Consider the following 24,771-nt stretch of genomic DNA (forward strand, 5'->3'; position numbering starts at 1 on the left):
CTCTCTCCTGCCCCCCAGCAGAGGCACTTCCAGGACCTGAACAAGACCTGAAGGGAGAGTCCATTACCTTCCCATAATGCCTTCAGGCAATGAGCTTCCTCCCAAGCATGCGGACATGCTGGACCACAGGAAGAAGCAAGAAGACTCCAGCGCTCAGTGGCTGTCCCCTGACTCTGAGAAGTATGAAGGGTGATTATTGCACTGTAGGGGCTGCGTGGGGGCTGCTGTCACGGACTGTGGGTGCTAGAGGAGGCCAGTGTTAGGGAGGGGTGCCTGAGCCAGACTGGGGTTAGGGTCGGGCTTCCTGGAAGAGCGGGGTCATCAGAGCAGAGTCCTGAGGTAGAGTCAATGATGTTAGAGGAGACATGAGTTAATCACAGTAGCCAGGCATGTTTCTAAGGCTGTACATCTTTAATGTACCACAATCCCCAGGGAAGAGGTTACCTGTACCATTTTCCTTAGTTGATAGAAAAGGAACCTGACATACAAGGAGATTAGGTTAGGTAATTGGGTCAGCCCCATAAGCTTCTGGAGCTGACTGCCCTGCAAGGGCAAGAACTTAACTCACCTATCTATACCCAATGCTGGCTGAGACCAGCCTGGGCTGGCCATCAGGTTGGTGCCCTTGTGAGGCTCAAAGAGAATGGTTCCGGGAAGCAGATGGGTTGGTATAGCTCCACTTTTAAGAGCACAGGTTCAGCCAACTGACTTGAGCCTGAGCTTCACCTTGCTGGCAATCCACTTCTCTGAGCCTCATATACTCATCTGTAAATGGGCACACTGCCGGCCCTGACCTCACTGGGTTCTTGGGGGGATTCAGTGACTCATTGCTTGGCCGGGGCCTGGCTCACTGAGCTGCTTATAAAGAGAGGCTCTTAGACCGAGACGCCCTTGCTCCAGAGGTCCAGACAAAGCAGGAAGAGTGGTCCACTGGGTGAGTCCTGTGCAGTGGGGTTTGTAGGGAGCTTGGCATATGGGGATGGCATGAGGGTGGAGGGCTAGGGAGGCCTCTTGGACCTGAGCTGAACAGCTTGAGGTCAGCTCCCTTCTGTGTGAGGGGTGGTGAGAGAGGAAGACGCCTTGCATCCACAAAATGAGGAGCAGGAAGTGACTGCAGGAAGACCAGCAAGGGCTACTGGGAAAGGTGGGCAGGGGGGCCAATTCACTCAAGTCTCAGGTCCTTTTCATGTTTCTTGTTGATCAAAGTAAAAATGCAGGGAAAATGTGTGTGTGTATAATTGTCTTGGTTGTGTGTGGGGTCTGTGTGGGTTTTTTTGGTATGTTGTTTATGGCATGTGTGTGTACTCCTGTGATGTACTCTGTGTGTGTGTGTGTGTGTGTGTGTGTGTGTAAGGCTCAGGGACTGTAGGAGATACGGTGTGTGTGGCAGCCTGTGGAGAGGGGGTGGGTGGGCAGAGACTTCCTTGTAGGGTGGTCATGGGCTCCCTAGATTGGGAGGCTAGTTCTGGCCACTGGAAGTGGGGGCGGGGCCCCAAATGAGTCCTTTTGCTGCAGGCAACCTGACTTGGACTCCTGAGAGCAGGGAATGGCCCAGGTACAATGGGATGTGTTTGGGGCTGGGTCAGCCTGAGCCAGACTGCAGCCTTGTCCAGTTCAGCTGTGGTGCCCTAGAGGCCCCCATGGGACAGTGGCCAAGCCATGCCCATGGCTCAACCATGTCTCACCTGTCAGTGAGACTGTCACCTGAGCTCCAGGTCCACAGCACCTGCCTGGGGTACAGCCAGGGAGAGGCCTCACATGAGGTTTCTCCATCCTCAGCCTCTGCTTGTTGTTCCTCCATTCTCCATGCACCTGTCACCTGCGCCCACCACCTTGTGGCTCTGGGTAGGGTCCTCAGTGTTCTCATCTGTGAAAGGCACTTATAGCCCACCTGCTGCCCACTGGCATGAGAGCTGGGAAGGTCATGCTCATGGCTACGGGGACAGTAGTAAGTGGTGCTACTCAGGAGGGGCCATGGACACTAACCTGGATGGACCAGGTTGCCCCACTCCCCACCTGACCCACTTGAGTTATATTCTTCAGGGCCCTAGTTCTTGGCTCCTTTGACAGAAACCCTTTCCTCCCTTAAAGGCTCTCCTGGGCCTTCCCCGTTTACCCTCCTCCACCCACACCTCTAGGAGATTGGAAGGACAGCCCCCACCCCACCCAGACCTGGGCAAAGAGCCTGGAAGCCACAGCAGGAAATACAGGGGGCTCTGAGGTTCTGCTCCTGCATACCCCTTCTGGTCCGTGGTGGCCCTCTGTTTCCCAAGCCTCTCTGTCTGGACCAGCAGGTCCCTGAATGCAGCAGCAAGTCAAATTCACCCCCAGGCCCCTCACAGTCCTGGAGAGGTTGGCATGCAGTTGGCACTCAATGACTGCTTGATGGCCAGCTGGCTGATTGGATAGTGGCTTAGGAATCTGTCTCCCCAGCTGACCTGAGGCTTCCTAGAGCTCAGGGACTGTGTCTCCCTTGCTTGAAACCCTCACGTTTGGGGCAGAGGAGTTGCTCGACAGGTATTTGTTGAACTAATAGAGGTCATATTGAGGGCTAACATTTATTGAGCACTTACTGTGTGCCAGCTGCTGTGCTAGCACTTGGCACCTTTTAACTCAGTGAGTCCTGAAGAGAGATTCTGACAGGGGAGTGGAGTAGACCTGCTCTGACTAAGCTGAGGGTGCTGGTGGCAGGTGTGTGACAGGGACTGTTGGCACACAGCTCCACAGCAAAGCTCTCAGGGCTGCCTGCAGAACCTGTAAATTAAAACTGTCCTGTTTACACCCATAGTTGGCTAAAGATTGCAGACTAACTTCTGCAAGATGCCCGCTAATCAGTTTACCCGAAAATGTGCTAACAGGATTTCTTGTGCCCACCTGCAGTTTCCTCCCCATCCAATGTGGAATCCATCTATTGACACATGTCCCTACAGAAGTACACAGCAAGCTAAAATCAGTTAAGTGTCTTGGAGGCATTCTGACACCGATAACAGTCTTTGAGGAAGGTTTCTATTAGTGTCCCCATTTTACAGATGAGGCTCAGAAGGTTAAGTAACTTGCCCAAGGCTACACAGGTGGTGAGTGGAGAGAAATCTGCCTCAGGCACTCCTACCTGTTCAGACTCCAGGGCCAGAAACCCTTTCCTCCTCATACCCAGCCCTGGGCCAGGAAGGACAGCAAAACTACCTTGAGTAGTCAAGGGTATGGATCATGCCACCCTGCACCCCCTTGAGGTGGCCCCTGGCCCTCCATCCATCCCCAAGAAGGATGGCCAGTCCTATGCTTGCCTTCCCCTCCCAGGGGCTCTGCTTAGGGCCAGAGCTTGCACCCCTCTGCACTTAGATCACCCTCTGGGCTCCCTGGCGCCTGCAGGAGAAGGTGCTAACTGCTTGGCCTCATTCTAACTGCATCTGGCGCATTCCTCACTCTCACACAGCCACCTCCCAGCACAGGTCCTCTTCCTCTCTCTAGCTCTGCCTGGCTATTTCACTTCATGTGGGATCAGAGGGAAACTTCCTTTTCAGGGACCCTTAGGATCCCTTCATCCTGATGGCTTTCACTACACTTGCTGGGGGTCTCTAGACCTGTATCCCATACAGGATTGGGAGCTCTGAGTGGAAGGCTGGCACAAAATCCCTCCTCAGCCTCACCTCTGAGGAAAAGCTCAAGCAGACAGGGTCCTAGAAGGCCCAGGTGGTTTCCCCTGGGGAGGGGATTTTCACAGTAACTACTGTGTTTGTGAGTCACCACACAGGTGACACACATGACTGGTCTTCACAAGTGGGAATGTGCATCCACATCCACACAGGCATGCACGCAACCTCACTCACCTGTGTGGAGGGGCCTATGAGTGTTGTGCTGGCACTGTCTGTGGTAACGTGTATACATATAGTTGCATGCTCCTGAGTCTAGGTATCTGTGTACATCTGTGTTTTGGTGTGGCCTGTGCGTGCACAGTTGTGGCCATAATATCTAGAGTTGGGGTGTGTGGCCACAGACCATGGAGCCACCCCTCCTCATGGCAGTAACTGCAGTAGAGGGGATGACACTCTGCGGCAGTCACAGAGGGGCATGGAGCAGCAGCACCCCTCCCAGTTCACCCCAGTGCTGCAGTGAGGGAGGCACACCATGCCTTTTTCTGGACCCACTGCCTCAAAATTCTTCTGCCCAAAGCTCCAAGTTGGCCCCACCTCTGCCCTCTGCCACCAGCACTCACAAGCTTCAGCCTTTTGAAAGTAAAAGGAGGTGCCTCTTGGAGCAGCTGTGAGGGGCAGAGCTGCCCAGCAGTGGGTAGGCACACCTACTGTTGGAGTTGCGTGCCAACAGTCCCTGTCACACACCTATACCTAATCCGCTCAACTGGAGGACCCTGGTTTTTGCAAGCAGGCAGGCTAGTGTTAAATGTTAGCTCATTGTCTGTGAGCCTCACTTTCTCTGTAAAATGGGGTGACAACACCCTGGGATCCTGGAGGTCTAAATGGGGTCAGGTTGCCAAGTAGATGCTCACTGGGAGCTGCAGTGATCATGAAAACACCATTATTATTACAAGCCTGAGAGTCTGCATCAATGGAAGAGCCCTAAAGGGTGGGCTGACAAGAGAGAATGATGCTCCCAAGTCTGTGGAGGGTGGGGATGGAGCGGGGAGTGGTGTGTGAGGATGCTCTGGTGAGGGATAGGGGGGTGGGGCTGGGGATGCTCCCAGCCTGGAGCACTCTGGGCTCTCCTGCACATATGGAGACCTGTGGGCATCAAGGGTCCCCCACTAGGCTCTAGGACAAGGCTGATGAGCACCTGCCCAAGGGACTGCATCTGTACATTCAAAACCAGCTTGTCATCCCAGAGCTCTTGCTGATGCCAACAGACCACTGGGCTTCTTTCCTTGCTGTAGCCAAGCCTGCCCAGGGCTTCTCCTTTGCATTCCTACCATGGTTTGTTGGCTCTGGTCACCCTTGGAAAGTCTCTTCTGGGAGAAGTGGCCCAGCTGGCTGCCCCAGATTGGCTTTCAGGGGCAGATGGATTCCTCAGACAGATCCTGGTCCTCTCAAGGCCGGAGGCTGCCCTGTCCAGCCTGAGCTGCCATCCTAGTGCTTGTCCACCTTCTGCTGCCGCAGGGCCTGCAGAAAGACTCCTTTTACCTGGCCCAGGGTCTCGTGGTACATACGGAAGTCCTCCTCCTTTCCCCGCAGGGTACTGTCCAGGGCAGCCTTCAGCATTTCATTCTCCTCCACCTGGATGGCTATCCTGGACCACATGGAGAAAGGGCTCAGCATGGCTGAGCTGGCACATGTGTGATGCGTGCATGTGTACAACAGCCCTCGGAATGAAGCTGCCAGCATGGCTGCTCTTCAGGCTCAGGTTTCTCGCTTCTCTGTCCCCCCCTCATGGACCCTTGGGGGAATACTGTGGGATTTCTCTCTGGGCCCACCCAAAGCTACTGGGCTTGGCACGCAGTAGCTCCCCAAAATGTTGTCTGCCTCAGGAATGAATACTCATTTGTAAAGATTCCCTCTCCTTCCTTTCCCATCACTGCATATGACCTTAATAGATTTAACCCAGTGAGAGCAGGGGGTTCAGCAACCCAAAAACTTCCCTTGGGACGCTGGGGTCTTTAGGCTCATAGCTGGGTTTCTCTGCCCTCTGATGGCCAGCCACTGAATTGCAGGCCTAGAACCCAAGCCCCAGCAGGACCAGCCTTCTGGGCAAAGAGAAGTCAAAGAGGAAGGGACATGATCCCTCTGCCTATCTACACCTCCACCTAGACACTACCCTTTCAGGAAGATGGGGCAGGGGGCACCTGGTGGTCAGCTCCTCCATCTGGGATTCCACAGGCACATTGGAGAGCTGGGTAGAGGACAGGTCCTTCCTCTCACTCCCGTTCAGGTTATGCTTGGTGTTAGAGGCGGGAAGACCTGTGGGGCAGCAGCAGCCACTTTCTGTGATAGGCCATGGCCCTGTGTTAACACTTCCTTCTCCAACCCCCAACTGCTCGCTTCCTGCTTTTCCACTTCTTTCAAGGTGCAGGACAAGGGTTGCCTCTCTCCAGGCCATGACTCTGCCTGCTTTGTAGTAAGGTGATTCTCTGATTACTGTCTCCCTCTTTCCACTTTACAAGTTTCTGGAAGGCAGCTGGGCCTGAGGTCTGGCCTGCAGATTAATCTGAGTGTAGGCAGTCATTGCATCTGATGCCCTCTTGCCACTGCGTCCCCCACCTCCAGTCCCCATCCACACATTCAGCAGATCTAGGATGGCTGGGGCCAGAGGAAAAAGAATGCTCAGAAAAAGAAATCAAAGCCCAGCTGTTGGGGAACTTGCACATGATCACAGCATCAGAAAACCTCTGTGCTGATCAGGCCCTCGGGGCAACATGGTGCATCAGAAATCACCTGGCACTGGCATACTTGGCTTTCACCTCCTGCCATCTGGCCTCATGTGAGCCATCAACCTTTCTGAGCTGGTTTCCTCACCTGTAGTATGAGGATAATAGTTCTTGTCTCTAGAGCTCTGTGAGGTTACAGTGAATTCACATTTGGCCCTCAAGCCCCTGTGTGACCTCAAGGGACCACTGCCTTAGCACCTTGTGACTTCCCCACCTCACCTCATAATCCACCCGCACTCCCCACACTCCAGTTTCACTACCTCCAAGTGTCCAGCCACAGGCCCACCACAATGTTTTTTTTTGTTTTGTTTTGTTTTGTTTTATCTTTTTGCCTTTTCTACGGCTGCTCCCGTGGCATATGGAGGTTCCCAGGCTAGGGGTCTAATTGGAGCTGCAGCTGCTGGCCTACCCCAGAGCCACAGCAATGCCAGATCCGAGCCGCATCTGCAACCTACACCACAGCTCACGGCAATGCTGGATCCTTAACCCACTGAGCAAGGCCAGGGATCAAACCCGCAACCTCATGGTTCTTCATCGATTCGTTAGCCACTGAGCCACGACGGAAACTCCCGCACTACCACAGTGCTTTTGCACGTACTCTTCGCTTGGGTGTCTATGCCACATCCCTGCGCTCTTCCACTGTCTCTGCTCAGTTGTCAACTCATCAATGAAGCTTCTGATGGCTGCCCCATAGAAAACAGCTGCTCTCAGCCTCTCATATCCCTTCCTCCGCTGCAAGCCACAGTACTTGCCTCCATCTGACATATCATGTCTTTTACTGGTTTGTTTAATGTTCTCTTTCCCGCTGTCATGGAACTGCCATGAGGGACCACATTCCACAATCAGGCTCCCAATTTTAGATAGAGAAATGTGCTCTGCCCCTCGGAGGGGTGGTGCCCTTCCCAGGTCACAGGCTAGCCTGGAGAGAGGCCACTTGGCCACTTTCTCTTGGGCAGTTTCCCCTCACTGTCCAGGCAGGATCAAAGTGGCTTTTCCTACTGTGGCTTAGGCCTCTTTGGTTGGAGGCTTGGCTGCCTGGCAGGAGGTGAGTCCAAGGCCTAGAGACACCACTTTCCTAAGGGCCCTGTTCCAGGAGGGTCAGCAGGACTCAGCCTCCATGGCCTTTCCCATCCTGGACTCTCAGCAGCTCCAGGAAGGCTCCTGGTTTCCTGGCCCTTCTGGTGGGAGAAGGGCACCACTCCCCATTTATGCCTCACTTTTGGCACATCCTTCTGAAATGTTCTGATCTTATCTCTGCTGGGAAAAAAGATGTGAGTGTCCTTGGCTGGAGGAAGGGATACAGGAGTACTGGGGATACAGGAGGAAAGGCAAGGAATTAGGGACAGCACCTCTACTCCAGAGCCTGGAGGGATTGGATGGGGACATCAGAGAGAGGCAGGCCTATCCTCTCCACACTGAAGATTCTTCCTCCCCAGAAATGGCTTCTAGCTCTAGTCTCCTGTACCCCTGCTATCTCAGCCCTACGAGATGCTGCCACTTCTGATCTGGAGACTATACCTTAAGAACCAGTGTTAGAGCAATAGACCCTTTAGTTTAGGACAACTAAATAGCACTTTGCAGCTGGTGTGGTCATGTGGCTAGGATCTGACTAATAAGATGAAAGCAGAAGTGACAAAGGTGCCCATAGGGTCCTGCCCCTGAAAGGTAAGGAGGAGTTTTCTCCTTCCCTTCTCTTCCTGCTGCTGGTGGGGAAGCTGACGGAGCCATCTTAGACCATAAGCTGTGTATCGAAGATGGTGGCACATGGGCAGAGGAGCCTGGGCCACCAAGCCTGTGGAGAGGCCACTGTATCCCTGCTTCCGCTCAACTGCTGCGGGAGGAGACAGGTTTCCTTTGCTGGTCAGCCCCTGCTGCTCTGGTCTCATGTACGACTTTAAACAAATCCTAGGATGGAGGGCTGAGGACTGCGGGCTGGGGTGGTGGTGGCAGTAGAGGTGGTATCTGAGGGCATTCAGCAGAAGCACTTCCATCTTATTCTAAGGGCTTTCAAGGGGGCCAGGCCAGGGCCACATGGGCTGACAGTGCTCTGGGACTCCTGATTCTGACTGGGGGTCCAGGGGTGGGGAAGACAGTAGCAGCAGGGGCAGGTAGCGCTCCACCCTGATGGAGGGGCTGACCTGTGCTGCTGACTGGCTCTGCCCCCACTCCAGCCCTACCTGTTTTGCTCCTGGGGGCTGCTCTCTGAGAGGTTGACGTCCTTGCAGGCTCCAGGCGCATTTTTTCCAGGTGCTGCTCCAGCACCACGGTGCGGTGCCGCTCCTCCTGCAGCTTCCTCTCCGACTCCAGAAGCTTGATGTTGCTCTCCTCCACCCTGGTGACGAGAGGGGCTGCCATACTCCCTGGCACCTTACCTGCTCAGGCTCTTAGAGAGGTAGGCATCCCACATTGGTGGTGGTGGGATTTGTTCTTCCCTTTTTTTTTTTGGTCTTTTTGTCTTTTCTAGAGCTGCTTGCCTATACCTATACCACAGCCACAGCAACACCAGATCCAAGCTGCAACTGCGACCTGCATTACAGTTCACAGAAACGCTGGATCCCCAACCCACTGAGCGAGGCCAGGGATCAAACCTCATGGTTCCTAGTCGGATTCATTAACCACTGAGCCATGACGGGAACTCCTGTTCTTCCTTATTTTTATTGCAGTAACATAGGTAAGTGCATTTAAAAACCATATAGTCCACTCCGAGGTTTAAAATGAAAAAATCACAGCCCCTCCCCACTCCTCCTTAGTCCCATTCCATCTCTCCAGAAGCAACCACTTTACCACCTTTAGCTGTTTCTTTCACTGTTTACTGCTGTATTTCTACAGATGCTTATGCTATTTTTCAAGGCTTAAATATAATCTTTTGACTTCCTATCATGCAACATGAGAACTAAGTTTTATTTTAATACTTTCCCCTTGACAAACAGAATCACCTCTCCACCTCCCAATATACTTATATTACCATGCTTTGGCTGAATTAATAATGAGTGGTGTATTTGTTTTCTATTGCGGCTATAACAAATTACCACAAACTTAGCAGCTTAAAAAAGCACAAATTCATCGTCCCAAGGTTCTGTAAGTCAAGTTCAGCAGGTTGTTTTGGTTTTTCTGCTCCAGGTTTCACAAGCCAAAATCAAGGTATTGGCTGAGCTGGGCTCTTACCTGGAGTTTGTGGGGGAGAATCTAATTCCAGGCTCACCCAGGTTGTTGGAAGGATTCAGTTCCAATTAAAGGACTGAGATCCCTGTTTCTTGATGATGGCTGCACGACTGTCATCTTTTAGAGGCTACTTGACCCCCTCCATCTTCAAAGCCAGTCAGGTACACTTTTCATGCTTCAGCTCTCTCTGACTTTTTCCATAGCATCTCTCTGACTGACCCCAGCTGGAGAAATGTCTGTTTTTAAGGGCTCAAGTGATTAGATTGGGCCCACCTAGTAATCCAGGATAATCTTCCTATTTTAGGGCCCATAACCATTATTACATCTGCAAAGTCCCCTTTTGCCATATAACATAAAGCACTCACAAGCACAAGAGCAGGGAGTGAAGGACATGAGGGACAAAATCCTGTTTACCACAGGGCGTTACATTAGGACAATTATTCAGACAGGCAGTAGACTAATGATTTTATTTTCTTTCTTAGTTGTTTGCTTTTGGACTTGGTGATTGCTTTCTCTTTATTATTGTTGTTGTTTTCTATATGCCTGTTAGTAATTCATGGGCCTTGAGGACCTTGTTATTTGATTATTTCACTGAAGAATCTGATTAATCTCACTGAGCCTGGGGCTAAGGTCGTTCTTATGGTTAGGTATAGCATTTCACACTTTTATACTAAACGCTCAGCTGGAAGGCCAGGACTCCCTGAGATTTAACCCAGGGAAAGGGTTTGCATACAAGCACGCGTGCGCACGTGCACACACACACACGCAAATAAGAGTGTAAGCTGGAGTTCCCATTGTGGCTCAGAAGTTTAAGGACCCAACGTTGTCTCTATGAGGATGTGGGTTTGATCCCTGGCCTTGCCCAGTGGGTTAAGGATCCAGCATTGCCACAAGTTGCTGCATAGGTTGCAGATGCAGCTCAGATATGGTGTTGCCGTGCCTGTGGCACAGGCTGCAGCTGCAGCTCCGGATTGGACCCCTGGCCGAGGAACTTCCATATACCACAGGCATGACCGTAAAAATAAAAAAGAAATCAGAGTGGAAGCCTGGAAATTTAGGTATAGTGTTGGAGGAAGTGTTCTCCCACCTTGGTGAAGAGTCAAAAGGGAACAGAATGGTCAAAATTTTGAACAGAGTACAACTACCAACACAAAACTGTTTGTCAACACAGTATACAGCTACTAATGCAACCTGTTCTAGCATGATCCTTGAAACTTTATTTGTAGAAGCAAAAGCCTAAAACAACCTAAAGGCCCATCAACAGGGGAAAGACCAAATAAATGGTAACATATTCATATTATGGAATATGGTATAATATGATGGAATTGTGCTGTTTAACACAGTGGCAGCAGCTCTTGTCTACATGTAGTAATCAAATAAAAAATGAATGAAAATTAAATTTAAAATTTAAAATTCAGGGGGAGTTCCCGTTGTGGCACAGTGCTAAACGAATCCGACTAGGAACCATGAGCTTACGGGTTCGATCCCTGGCCTTGCTCAGTGGGTTAAGGATCCGGCGTTGTCGTGAGCTGTGGTGTAGGTCGCAGATGCGGCTCGGATCCCGCGTTGCTGTGGCTCTGGCATAGGCTGGCAGCTACAGCTCCGATTAGACCCTTAGCCTGGGAACCTCCATATGCCACGGAAGCGGCCCAAGAAATGGCAAAAAGACAAAGTAAATAAATAAATAAAATTTTAAAAAATTAAAAAAATAAAATTTAAAATTCAGTTCCTCAGCCACGGTGGCCACATTTTAAGTGCTCAAAAGCCACCACGTGGCTAATGGCTCCTGCACTGGCCGCCGTGGGTGTAGAACATCACCATCATCACAGAAAGTCCTACCGGGCAGCACTGCTCCAGCAATGAAAGAGAATGAGGTAGAGCTGTATGTATGCACATGGTTAGATCTCCAAGTTATAGGACTGTTCAAAACAGCAAGTGCCACAAGAATACATCTAATAGAATGGCATTTATGCAAATAAGTGATAAACCAATTTTGGTGGGTTAACAAAATAAAGCACTCTGTAACCATAAAAAGAATATGTACTGACATGAGAATGTCTGTAATATATTACTAAGTGAAATAAGTAGCAGAAGCTGATGCATAATATATGATATAACTTAAAAATTTATAACAAATCAAACATTCAAAAACAAATACTAATGCTAATGTAATTCAGCCAGTGCATTCAAAATAAAGGAATATGCTGCAGTTACTGATTAGTTACCTGTGGGAGAGGGGCTTTCATTTTTCTGTGACGTATTTCAGTTAGGTTTGCATTTTGTTTAAGTTTGTATTCCATTTGTGATTGGGGAAATAATAAAAGAAACTACAAGCAAACCCCATGTAAAATGCTAACTGATTTTATGAATTCTGTCAAAGTTTAGGGACAACTGAACTCTTGACTTCTCCCCCCAAATATGCCCTCCCCATCTTGATGTTAACCATCACTCATGCAGTTGCTTGGCTAAAAAACCTGGAAGGCACTGTTGCCTTCTCTTTTTTCCTCACTGCTTTCAGCTTTGAATTCATCAGGAGGCCCTACAGCTTCTCCAAAGGCACACAAAAAGCCACATCAAAGCCAGCTCCTACTCACTCCTTTACCTGTGGACTCTCTTGAGGTTGCGTCTCTGCCTGCCTGTACATATTTCTCTTTCTACCTGAGACCTCCAGATGCATTGGTATTCTCATTATTCTCTTTTTTGGCCAGTCTTCATTCTTACCGGCTACTTATCTCCTTCAGTCACTGGCTGGGCTAATTTCAGCTTGCAAGATCTTTGTTTGTCAGTGGCCCTGGGTGTGATTCTGACAGCCTTCCAACACCATATGCATCAACCTCATGAAATTCCAAATACTTTAATTTAATTAATTTATTTGCTTTTTAGGGCCACACCTGAGGTATATGGAAGTTCCCAGGCTAGGGGTTGAATCGGAGCTGTAGCTGCCAGCCTATACCACAGCCACAGCAATGTGAGATCTGAGCCATGTCTGTGACCTACACCACAGCTTACAGCAACTCTGGATCCCTGACCCACTGAGGGAGGTGAGGGATCTAACCTGCACCCTCTCATTTCTGCTGAGCCACAATGAGAACTCCCCCAAATACTTTTAAAGATTTACCTTTTTACTTTGTAATTGATTTTCAATGTATTTCAAGAGTCTGGCCAAACTGACCCAATGGCAGTGTGAAGTGAAGAATTTTAGTTAAGTTACTGGTGAATATTTTGGTGTTAAAAATGTTTGCTTCCATGAAGACTGTAACTGTCAGGATGCTAATAAAGAATACTCAGATAAGGTGGTCCTGTTACCCAGGAAGTAATTTGATATAAATGAAACAAGATCTTCATGAAGACAAACATACATAATATTATACATTTATACATTATATTAAGTGCATAATTTGTAAAGAACTCTTAACAGATATAAAGAAAAAAAACAATTCTCTAAAAATATGCAATGGTATAAGTAGTTAATAGAAAAGTACATTTAAAGGGCTATAAACATGTGAAAAATATGCTCATCCCCACTTTTGGTTATAGCAAAGTATATAAAAACAACAATGAGATATTAATGTTCCTTTATTAGTTTGGAAAAAGTGTTAAAGATTGATAAAACTTAGGTGAGGGCATGGTGAAATGATTGATAGTTCACATTACTGGTGGCAATGTAAATGGATTTTTTTCTTTTTTTTTTTTTTCGGCTGCACTCGTAGCATATGGAAGTTCCCAGGCCAAATTCGAATCTGAGCTGCAGCTGTGACCTACAACACATGTAGTAATGCTGGATGTTTAACCCACTGTACCATAGTGGGAACTCAATAAATGAATTTATTTTAAAGGGGCAATTGGCCATTGTTAGTGGACATTTTAAATGTGTGTATTTGATTCAGCAGTTTTACATTTAGAAATTTATGATATTGATACAATCCCACAAAAAGGTAAAGATGTGTGCAATGTGGGTCCATCTCTTAGTAATATATGTGTATGCATAATGTATATGCACATATATTTTTAGATGTGCAAAGAAAACATTTTGGAGTTCTAACAGTTCTTTTCTATGAGGAACAGGGAATTGAAGATTGGGAAAGGAGGCTTTTTGCAGTAAATATGAATACATTTGTATTAGAAAAATTAATCAAACCTCCAATAGAATAAGGCAGGGGTTTTAAGGCCCATGTGAAAGCAGAAGACCCAGACTTGGGCCCTGATAAGGCAGTAAGTAAGTTCTCTGCATAATTCTGGGAGCCTCAGAAGAGTGTCTTATTTATGATTAGAGGACTGACAACATCCATCCATGGTGAGGAAAGGGTGAGGAAGACTGTTGACCAGGGCTTTCAGTAGGGGAAGAGGCACTGATCATGAGAAAATTGAAACATAAGGCCAGCTCTCATGTGCTCAGGAAATCCTGAACAAATAAATTAGTATTAAGTACCAACCTGAGACCACTGAAACCCCAAAAGCTCCACAAAAACAAGAGCAGAGCCATCTGTAAGAGTACTTTCATATCCTAAGAGTGCCCTAAGGAAAAAACCCACTGAAGATAAGCTCCCCAAAACACAAAAAGATAAGCTCCCTGAAACACACAGGGAAAGAATTCACCATGACAGGGAGTTGACAGGCATCACTTAGGATCCTAAGTAATGATGACAGAGCAACTTTAAAGGAACTAAGTAAGTTTAAAATTATCAAAAAGAGGAGCTCCCGTTGTGGCTCAGCAGAAACAAATCTGACTAGCATACACAAGTACCCAGATTTGATTCGTGGCCTTGCTCAGTGGGTTAAGGATCTGGTGTTGCCATGAGCTGTGGTGTAAGTCACAGATGTGGCTCAATTTGGCATTGCTGTGGCTGTGGTGTAGGCAAGCAGCTGTAGCTCTGATTCGACCCCTAGTCTGGGAATCTCCATATGCTCTGGGTGCGGCCCTAAAAAGACAAAATAAAATAAAATAAAATAAAATAAAATAATCAAAAAGAGAAAGGCAAGAAACCTTAATGAAAGAACAAATGTTATAAGCCTGGACACACCTTTCAGATAAAGAAAGGACTAAATATCAAAGGTCTCTGAGAAAAGAAGATGCTGTACCTTGGGGTGACAAATCCAAATAGAGTTGGGGGATCTAAGTGCAGAGAGAGCCTGGGCCCCCTTTTTAGAACCCAGGGAGAGAGCAATGCCCTGGAGTAGAAAAGGCCATGTGTCTTGGCTAATGGGCTTGGGACAGCCTCATAGAACTCCCCCACACCCCTAAATGTCACAGAGCAGAATGAGCCCCCAAAGGTCTAGGGTAACAGCTTAGAGAGAATCACAAATGCATGACTCTAAAAGTGAGTGTCTCTTTACATTTTGAGCCCTAGGTGTCCTGCATGCCACACCCTCATCCCAGCTCTTCATGGAGAGGTCCAGAAGTTGAAGCACCACGTGGAGAAAGGCCACAAACAGTAGAACTGAGGCACCCCTGCCAAACTTCCAGCTGAATGGGGCATATGAGTGATCTAGCTGGCATGATGTGACACAGAATTACCTAGGCCACCCACAGAATGGTGAGATACTATATCCTGTTTGAGACCACCAGGTTTGGGATGGTTCCTTATACAGCAATAGATAACTGATCACCTTGGTTCACAACTCCCCACCCCACCTGAGGTACAACTCAAAGGAAATGGGAGAAAAAGCCATAACTGAGTATGCTTCTTCCACTGGAGAGATTAGAGGCTTGTACTATCCATTATATTTCAATTTCAAAAAAAAATTAATGTTACTTTTCTCATATACCTGAACATGTATAAAATTCATATCCTCTCAATGTACTTACAACATGAAAAGAAAACAAAGCTGATCATTGCTTAGGGAGTTGCCATCTGCTGACCAGTTCCCACCACTCCAGCTCCTTTGGTGACGGTACTCTATCTTTCTCTTTGGCAAGCTGCCCCTCCTCCACTCTTTGCGGACCTGGAGGTCCTTCCATTCAGGGTGCCTGGCCTGTGTCCAGGGATGGACTTGTGAGTGCTAGCACAAGAACTGAAAACCACTGGGCCAGTGTCATTCCGGTGGTCCAGGAGAGACCACCCAAAGGTTCCTGCTACCAAGATTCCTGGACCTTCTTGGGCTCCTTGTCTGCCCTGCACCTTGGAGTTGGCTGGCACCTTCCAAAACTCTCCTTTCCCTTAATTTAGCCAGAATTGGTCTCTATTGTCTGTCACCAAAGAGCCCTGATTAACATGTAACACAGCCTGTTCTGGCAGACATTCATTAGTGTCCTTTATATTTTCCAGTGTGGAGGTCACATGGTTGGGTCATGTGTTGGCCTGGGCACCTACAGTTCTTGCCAAAAGGGTCACTTGAGCGAGAAACACTGATTTATTTGAATAGAAATCTGTCAACAACACCATTGGAGGAAACCCAACCTCCTGCTTCACTGCCTTGGGCCACACACTTCCCCCTCCCAACCAGGGATGTCTCAGCTCTCCATCTGTCAACAGCTCTCTTCCTCTTTGTAACTCTACACATCAATCTAGCCTGGGGCTTCTTCCCACCAAAGCCTCCAGTGACACCGAGTATAGTGCCATGCTCCTCACAGACCTTCATTATGGGATGATTTACCTGATTTTCCCATTCCAGAGAGCCCTTCCCCTGAGAAGCCCACCTCATGGTCATATGCATGCAACAGTCCTGCTGGGGGCATGGTAGGACAGGGCAAACCACAAGTGTGATGATGGGGCCCCGAGGCCAGGGGACACTTGTGGAACATGTGAGATGTGCCTGGGAAGGCTCAGGACCAACACTGTGGGAACCAAACTCACCAGTGAGGTGGACCTAGTCATGGACATGGACTGGCCCCTGTCCAAGAGAGATGCCCTGTGGCCAGGCTGCCCACCCCCACCTCACCTAGGCCCATGAGAGTGCATCCTTGATGCTAAGTGTTACCGTTTCTGCAGGACAGTGACAAATTCTGTGAGCCGGTCACGTTCCACCTCAGCGGCCTGCCAGAGGGCCTTGAACTCTGTCACCTGTGTCTGCCAGCCTTTTTGTTCTGGTGAGTCCAAGAACCTAGGGACCAGAGCGAGGGCAGAGGTCATTAGGTTTATCTGAAGAGATGCTTATCCCTGTGATGGTGGGAGGGACTGCAAGGACATTCAGGGGTCCTCAGAGAGAGCGAGAGAAAAGGAAGCTTAACCCAGTCCCTCCTGGTCCTCCTCTGTTGGCTTCTCAGCCCACCATTACTGGCCCTGCTGAAGTCTCTAGACCTCAATTAGCTGGCTCCAAAATCAGACCCAACCAGGACTGAGTTTCATCAGCACCTCTGTCCCTCCAATCCCTGTAGGGACCTAGAATTAGTCTGGTTGCTATGGAAAATGGCTCTTGGGGACTTGGGGTGCCCTAGGGACTTGTGTAGCCTGGAACTTGCCACCCTTCTCAGTGCCAGGTAGGCCCAGCTTCTGTCTCCCTGCCAGCCTGTCTTGGCACTCATGTATCTCCTGGTGTGGTCCCTAGCCCAGTCCGCTTTCCTGGGCCCTGGACACTTGCTTTGTGCTTTGACCAGTTTTCTCCAGCCTTGATCCAATCTTGATCCAGCCCATCACTGGGCCTTACTTGCTAGCTGGGTTTAGGACCCAAGGTGAGTTCTGCCCCCCACCCCAACCCCCAAGAGCCCATGTGCAAGTGCCAAGCTGCTCTCTGCTTTGCCCTCACCCTTAAGGGAAACCCTGGTGATGCCGGCTGGCTTTTCCAAAATCAAAGGCCATGGGAAGGACTGGGCTGGGGCCTGGAGGCTGACTGGTTCCCCTCCCGTGGGCCCTCTGAGCAGGGGTTGGTTGAGATGGGCTATGAGGACTTCTGGCTCCTCCATATTCTGGCTCCTAAACGTACACTAAGGCCTTTCTGCTCACACTGTGCTCTCTCAGTCAGTGCCTGTGGCATCACCTGGGAGCTTGTTAAAAATGCAGGATCCCATTTCCTGCAGGATCTGACCTGCTGAATCAGAACTGCATCTAACCTGGGAAATCCTGAGCTGATGTGTGAGCACAGCGCAGTCGGGAAAACTCCTGTCATCTCCATCATCTCACACGTTGGGGGAGGAGCTGATCCCTTCGTCACACCCACCTCCCAGGCACCCTGTCTGAGCCACCAGCCCTGATAGACACACTTTCTAGGGTCACTCCATGAACTTCTGCCCTGTCATGGACAGCTCCATGAGGGCAGGGCCCAAATATGGTTGGGTTCAGTAAATATTTGTGGAAGAAACAAGATTGAGAACCAGCAGTCTGGGCAGCCCAGGGCATGGTGGCTCCTGCATCCCCGTGGAGTGCAAAGGTCATGACCACATAGGCCTGGAAGGGACCTTGGGGGCATCTTGTCCAACCTCCTGCTCCTACTACTGTGACTATAACCTCAGAGCAGGGGAGCCTGTTTTCTCCCTGTGGTGTGAGGAGAGTGTGGCATAGGCCCCTGAGGCCTGGAGTTGGTCCCCTCCCCTCTGAGTGCCCCTGTGACCCCAGGCGGGGGGCGGGGGTGCAGCTGCAAGGGTAGCCTAGGTCCATGGTCCCTGTGCTGTCAAATGTCAGGCCAGAAGTATCCCAAGTTCTTCTTGGGGAATAGCAGCCAAAGGACAGATTTGCTGAGAGCCATACAGCAAGTCAGATGTAAGACCAGGCCCCTCAGAGGTCTCCACTGGAACCTGAGCTGACCTGCCTGAGGGGTCGGGGGCGGGGGTTGACATCAGGAGCATGGCTCCAGTGGACAGTGGGTAGATCTCGGGACAGGGCTCTGAGGAAGGACAAAGCCAGCCTTTGTCTGTGAGCTGGCAGAAGAACAAAGGGCCATTTAAGCCCTGAGGCTTGATTTTTATCAACAAAGAGGGGCACAGAGAGCTAAGAGGATATCAGTGGCTTAAAGTGGGAACCCATAAGATGCGAAATTCTCCCCCTAGAGACTGACTCTCAATGGACAGGAGGAGGCAAGGGAAGGTGCTGGGCTCCAGGCCCTGTAAGCTCCCTCATGTTAACTCTGCTGTAGCAGGAAGGAACTCTGGACTAAGAATCAGAAGCTGAGACTCTACTTCTGAAGCTGTTTGCTCTTCATCTTAGATAAGGCTTTTGACCTCCCTGATCCTCCACGTCATTATGGAACCTGGGAAGAGTCCCTGAACTTGGCCTGGCCTCGATTTCCCATCCTTGTAATGGGAGGGCAATATGGGCTGAGCAATCAAGGATGGGAAGGCCTGTGAGGGCCTGGGGGCCCTGGGTTCCTACCTGGGTGATGGCCCGTGAGGACTGGGCAGGGAAGGCCACGTGAGAGCAGATTCCACCAGCGTGTGGCCCAGGCTGGTCACGGAGCTGTGCGAAGGCAGAAGGGGCTCATCACCATGGACTGGAAGGCTGGGCATCAGGCACCAGCAGGGAACCAGAGAGCCTGAGGAGGGGCCCGTGCTGGCCCTCACAGCAGCCTTGCGATATGCTGCCCTCCTTTCTAGAACTCTTGCTTGCACAAAATGAGACAGAACCAGGGGACATCAGAGCCCCGAACAATCCAACACAGGTCTGTTTGAGAATCCTAATAGCAGGTGAGATTTGAGGCCAGCTGGTAGAGGATTTTACAGGGAGCTGCATCCTAGTGCTCTTGAAGTAATAGTATCTGGCCTAACCAGCTCCTTCATGCAGATGCAGGGCTGACAGAGGGAAGGCCAACATATCAAGACAATGCCACAGTCATCATAAAATTGCACCTGTGGCTTCCCATCGGGGGCAGCAGGAAACAACCTTTCTTCTGAATCATTAATATTTACTTTCCAACCTCTCCATCCCATTTTTTTCTTACCGTGAAGATCCAAGCCTGCCAGCGTGATCACCTGCTGCTGAGGCTGGGGACCTGGCCAGGCCCAGATCATTGGGGAACTTGGTGGTGGCAGGGTTGACCTCAGGCCCAGTGGACCCCTCACCTACTCCTTTATTCCGAAGATACTGCAGAGAACAGAATGGGTTCCATTCTCAGGGCTCTGGCTCAGAGGCCTGGAGAAGGCAGGAGGGGTCTTGGCTTGATTTCAGGGCTTTCAGGGGATATGAAAGAGGCTTCTTTTCAGGAGTGCAAAGAGAAGCCTGTTTGGTGAGGGCGCTCCTTGCATGATAATGACAGTTAATAATGCCTCTCTTCAGAAAAGGAGCTGCATGACGAGAGGAGGGTGACTGGGGCCAGGAAGCTGTTCCACATTCGAGTCCCAAGGGGAATTTCAGGGTTAGGTCCACCTCTCTGGGTAGCCCCACCCTTATGGGGATGATTGCCAAGTGTGACTTGAGGCCACCAGCCTTTGTCAGCTGGAGATACTTGGACCTTCCAGACACCTGAAGCCAAGAGCGAGGGCTGGCAGCCTGGCTTGGAGGCTGGGCTTCCCAGGCCCTGCTCACCCCGACGCCTCCTTCTTCCTGATGGCTGAAGGACCAACAGGTCAGGCCACCATCAACGAAGGAGACAGTAGTATGAGCCCCAAACAACCTGGCATGTTCCCCTAAGCCCCACCCATCCTGAGAAAGCCCACACCCATGCAGCATGTGCCAGCTTGTCTGATGGGTAGTGCTTTGCCGCCAACTGGCTGGTGGCCTCTGAGGTAAGGATCAGTCCTCCTGTGTGTGCCAGGATCTAGGAAATGGTGAGGTGTAATGCTTTTCCCTCCAGACTTCTGCCAAGGCAAAATATCTTTAGGAACTCAGTGTTAGACAAGCATTTACTGAGCAACTACTGTGTGCTCTGTCCTAGGCCAGGCACTGAGGCACCATGGTCTATGCCCTTTAAGGGGAGTTTGGGGGCAAAAAAAGGAAAATGATCACACAGCATGATAGAATTTGGCTTGGAGATGCACGGGGAGATAGGACAGTGCCCAGGAAGGGCAAGTAACACTGAAATGGAGCCCTGGAGCTTCCTGGAGGAGCTCTTGACTAATAAGATCTAAAGGCTGAGGAGCGGCTGGCCAGGAAGAGGCAGAGGAGAAGGAAAGGGAAGGTATATGCCTCAGGCATGTGCACAAGCCCAGAATGGGGAGAAAGCAGGGCCACCAAGGAGCTAAATGGCACCCACATGGCCAGAGTGGTAGAAATGGAGGCGTGAAGACAGATGCAGGACGGGTGGCAGCAGGAGCTAGTCACATGGTGCCTTGCAAACTGGATGAAGGATTGTGGCTTCCCCTCTGCCATCCCTCTGCCTAGAAGGTGGATATAAAGGCTGGCACTGTGGCCACTATCTTGGGTCATAAGGATGAAGGCCACAGCTGGGGAGAGAGAGGGTAAGCTGAAAGGAGCGTGGACCTTTGAGGATTGGGTGAGGCCAGGGGTGATGGGGAGCTGTGGACAAATTGAGCAGGGAGACAGTCAGGTCTGTGCCTCAGGAAAGGTGTGTGCGCAGTGGGCTGGGGAGCCACATGGAAGCAGGGAGCCAAGGCCAGGTGGGCCGTGGTGCAGCCCCACTGAAGGCAGGTAGAGAGAAGTGGAAGTGGCTGAGGTTTCTCTGGATGCCAGCTGGACTTGCCAGGACTTCGGAATGGATTCTGGGCCAAGCCAGGGCCCTACTCACCTGCACACTAAGTTGCCCGATCTCCAGTTCCAGCTGCCGCACCTTGGCCTCCCGCTCAGCCACCATGGCCCGCAGCTGGGCCACAAGGCTGCTGCTCCGCTGAGCCTCGTTGTTGAGCTGCTGGTCCAGGTGGTGCTGGGACACTCGTGTCTTTTCCTCCTGTAGACTCAGGCTGCCCAGTATCTCCTGTAGCTGCCTCAGCTGGTCCTGTGGAGCCCCAGGTGAGGGTTGGCAAGGGTCAGCCATGGCTCCTGGTAAGGAAGGCCTCTCCTCACCCCCAGCAACCCACCCCTTCCCTGCTCCCGCTGGAACTAACGGTGGGATGCTAGTGTTTCCTAGAGAAGCAGAAGGAATACCTTGCCTGCCCTTGGGAGGATTCCATCAGGTTTTCCTGTCCTCAACTTCCTTCTTCCTGAGACTGGGGCCAAGAAGAACATCTGAGGGGTTCTCAGGACAATAGAGAGCAACTCGGATGATGGCCCCTCATCCAGTGGAGGAAATACTTGGGTAAAAAGAAACCCTTTGCAACTCTGTTGGGAGCCCGCCCTTGAAGGCGGTACCTGGACCCCATCACTGATCCTTCAGCACCTACCTGAGGCCCCATCCCTGGAGAGAAGACTCCTAGAGTGGAGGCTTCCTGCCTGGGGGCCAGGAAGGAGCATGCTGGTGACCTGAACCAGGTGAGGGCTGTTGTCCTCATGTCATTATGGAGGAAACTGAGGCTCAGAGAGCCCAGGGCACACTGCTGGTGAATGGCAGGGTTGGGGCTGGTTTTGCAGCTCTCACCATGCCATCTTCAGTGACAAAGAATGGTGGTCCCTCGGGACCTCAGAGGACATCTAGCCTGCACCTTATTTTAAAACTGGGACCTGAGGCCCAGAGAGGGGATGCAACTGGTCTGAAGTTACACAGTGAGGTATGAACAGAGGCAGGCCCAGATTTCAGGTCTGCTGTGCCCTGCCTACCACCCTGCCTGGTGAAATTATTATGGATTGAGGCATGCCTAAGCCAGCATCAGTTTCCCCTTGCACCCCTGTCAAGGCAGGCACGACCACCCCAGGGACCTGTGGGCACAAATTGGAATTCAGAGACCAAAGTTGAAACTAAAAAGACTAAAGTTAGACCCTAGACCCCAGAGAGAAAAGGCCAGGCTAGGGTCAGGAAGGCAGTGTGGCTTTGCTAATCAAAGGTTTTAGGGTCAGAAAAATTTGTTTGAATTCAGTTGTGTGGTCTTAGATGACTTATTGAACCAATCAGAGCAATGGTTTCTCCATCTGTGAAATGGAATAGTAATACATGTCCCTAGAGTTTATCTTGGTGACTAACCATTATAAACTGCCCAGAAGGTACAGACAAGTATATGTACCAGCCCCCCTCAGGTGTCTCTTCCATTCCTCCCTGAAAAATAACCCAGGGTGTAATCCCATCTGCTGCCCCCTCATCCTCTTCTTTCTCCTTCTGGGTCCACAGGCCCAGTGGCTTGTGTCACTGTCAACCTCCCAACGTGACCTTTACTGGCTCTTGGCCACCTCTGAGCTGCTCCTGTCCCTGGAGCCAGACTTTGGGGCTGGGACCAGCAGAAGCAACGGGCTCCCATGTTATTCAGGAGGCATTTTGGGGTGGGTGAGTGCTCCTGGTGGCTGGGGCTGGGTCACAGGGCTCTGGGTTGGCCTGGGGTCCCAGGGGCAGGAGCGCACCATGAGGGCATCAATAAGCTCGTCATCATGCCGGCCCTTCTCCACGAGGGTCCCCATCTGACTCCTGAGGGTCTTCACTTCACTCGACAGCACCTTGTTGCGGGACCTCACACCCTCAAACTTCTTTTTCAGCTCTTCGAGCTCTCTCTGGAGGGCATCTCGCTCCGCCGCAAGTTTCTGTAACCAGAAAGCGCGATTACAGGAGTTCCCATCATGGCTCAGTGGAAACAAATCTGACTAGCATTCATGAGGACAAAGGTTCAATCCCTGGCCTTGCTCAGTGGGTTAAGGATCAGGCACCGCCGTGAGCTGTGGTGTAGGTTGCAGACGAGGCTTGGATCTGGTGTTGCTGTGGCTGTGACGTAGGTCTGCAGCTACAGCTCTGATTCAACCCCTAGCCTGGGAACCTCCATATGCCATGGGCACAGCCCTAAAAAGACAAAAAAGAAAAAAGAAAAAGAAAGTGCATTTACGGCCCATGGACTGAGGGGGACCTCGGCCATGGCTGGGCCCTCACACCCCCCTCACAGGTGAGGCCAGAGCTAGGAGGGGACTCACTGAGGCCACAGAGCAGGTCAGTGGAGACAGGGCCCTGAGTGCTAGCCCTGGCCTCTCAGGGATGATGGATGTGACCTAGATGGGGTACAGGAGCCAGAGTCAGGAAACCTGCTGGTCAACTCTGGGTATGTCCTCCCGAGAACCCTAAATCCCTGCCTGAGGGGAGAACAGCCACGCTTCAATGGACAGTGCCAAGCCTAGGGTTCAAACTGAAGTGCCTCAACCCACCAAGGGCTAGTTTCAGGTCCAACATCTCTAAAACACCCAGATTGAGGCCACTGAATGTTCATGAAATGGGCTCTGGGTGAGGAACCAGTGAGGAACCAGTCAGGCAGCTCAGGATAGATCGACAGGATGTGAGGAACATGCACAGAGATGACCCAAACCTCCTGTGTCTGCTGACAAGGGGAGCCTCCAAGTCCTCGCAGGAGTGGGCATGGTCTCCTGGCCCTGCACACCCCTACCTCCTTCAGGGCATGCGTTACCTCCCAGCCTTCCTGTTTTTCTCTCTCCAGGTTGCGGATCCTTAATAGGTTTTTCTCCTGTGCTGACAGCTTCCTTGGGTCTGGATGGGCAGGCAGCTCATCACTGGCTGTTTCTATAGACTGGCTCCGGGTCTGTCCCAGCTGTCTCTCAAGCTCTCGAACCTGAAGGTGGTAAAGCTCACTGTTCCACAAGGGGTCTGCAGTCAGACTTGGCCCCTCAGAGGGGCTGCCCTGTGGGGGGATGGGAGACCCCACTAGAGGGATGACACCACAGTCCCTGATGGACATGGAGGCCCCTAGGAGAGGGACTGGGATGGGGGAGGGATCTTAGGTGGCATCCTGAGCAAAACAAGGAAGGACATTAGAGAGGTTTAGCTTGGAAAAGAGAAACTTCAAAGTAAATGAGAAAAATCACCCCACCTCTGAGGGACGTTTGAGGCCCAGAAGCAGATGTATAGCTCCCAGAACTTTGGAGGGACAGTATAGCATGTCTCAGTACCAGAAAGGGTTCTCTAACAGACAGCCCACTCAGACCTGGGTAGGTTCCTCAGGAGGCCAAGGATTCCTGGCCACTTGCAGGAGATATGCAGAGGGAGGGCAGGTTTTGGAAGCTGGGAGACCAGCTTAAAGTCTCATTGGCTATGTGACTGTGCACAGATTACTGAACTCTAAATCTCAGGTCCCTCATCTGTGAAAGGGCCTATGGGTACACCCTGCATAATGTTATTACACGTTCAGTAACCTGAACTTGTCTGAGCCTGGGAATCCCCAAGATGCTTCTTGGAATGACAAACCTTAGAGTCCATTCCAGGTCAGAGCTCCAGGGGATCTGCATCCTAAACAAGTGCTACAAGTGATTTTTAAGATTAGGCAACTTTGGAGTTCCTGTCATGGCTCAGTGGTAATGAACCCGACTAGTATCCATGAGAATGCGGGTTTGATTCCT

General features: G+C 50.7%; 1 protein-coding gene and 1 long non-coding RNA gene across 5 annotated transcripts in view; one reads left to right on the forward strand and one right to left on the reverse strand.

Annotated features, from left to right (window-relative positions):
- Positions 1-390: 390 nt before the first annotated feature.
- CCDC13 (coiled-coil domain containing 13) overlaps positions 391-24,771 on the reverse strand; it is a 44,616-nt gene continuing 20,235 nt past the window's right edge. For 2 of the 4 annotated variants that reach the window (XM_047771099.1, XM_047771092.1), the window contains exons 8-16: positions 23,826-23,987; positions 22,783-22,959; positions 21,086-21,292; positions 19,343-19,485; positions 18,778-18,861; positions 16,454-16,576; positions 8,551-8,705; positions 5,792-5,906; positions 391-5,238 (exon numbers count right to left, since the gene is read on the reverse strand). In XM_047771099.1, the coding sequence (XP_047627055.1) occupies positions 5,079-5,238; positions 5,792-5,906; positions 8,551-8,705; positions 16,454-16,576; positions 18,778-18,861; positions 19,343-19,485; positions 21,086-21,292; positions 22,783-22,959; positions 23,826-23,987 (1,326 nt within the window). In that variant the 3' untranslated portion in view covers positions 391-5,078. The remainder of the gene's footprint in view (positions 5,239-5,791; positions 5,907-8,550; positions 8,706-16,453; positions 16,577-18,777; positions 18,862-19,342; positions 19,486-21,085; positions 21,293-22,782; positions 22,960-23,825; positions 23,988-24,771) is intronic. The other 2 variants (XM_047771108.1, XM_047771111.1) reach the window with 2 other exon arrangements.
- On the forward strand, positions 14,511-24,718 carry LOC125122626 (uncharacterized). Its single transcript, XR_007133870.1, has 3 exons — positions 14,511-15,069; positions 16,465-16,562; positions 23,856-24,718. It is a non-coding gene; the product is annotated as an uncharacterized LOC125122626 (long non-coding RNA).

This window comes from Phacochoerus africanus, chromosome 1 (genome assembly GCF_016906955.1).
Source record: "Phacochoerus africanus isolate WHEZ1 chromosome 1, ROS_Pafr_v1, whole genome shotgun sequence".
In the NCBI taxonomy this organism is placed as follows: Eukaryota; Metazoa; Chordata; class Mammalia; order Artiodactyla; family Suidae; genus Phacochoerus; species Phacochoerus africanus.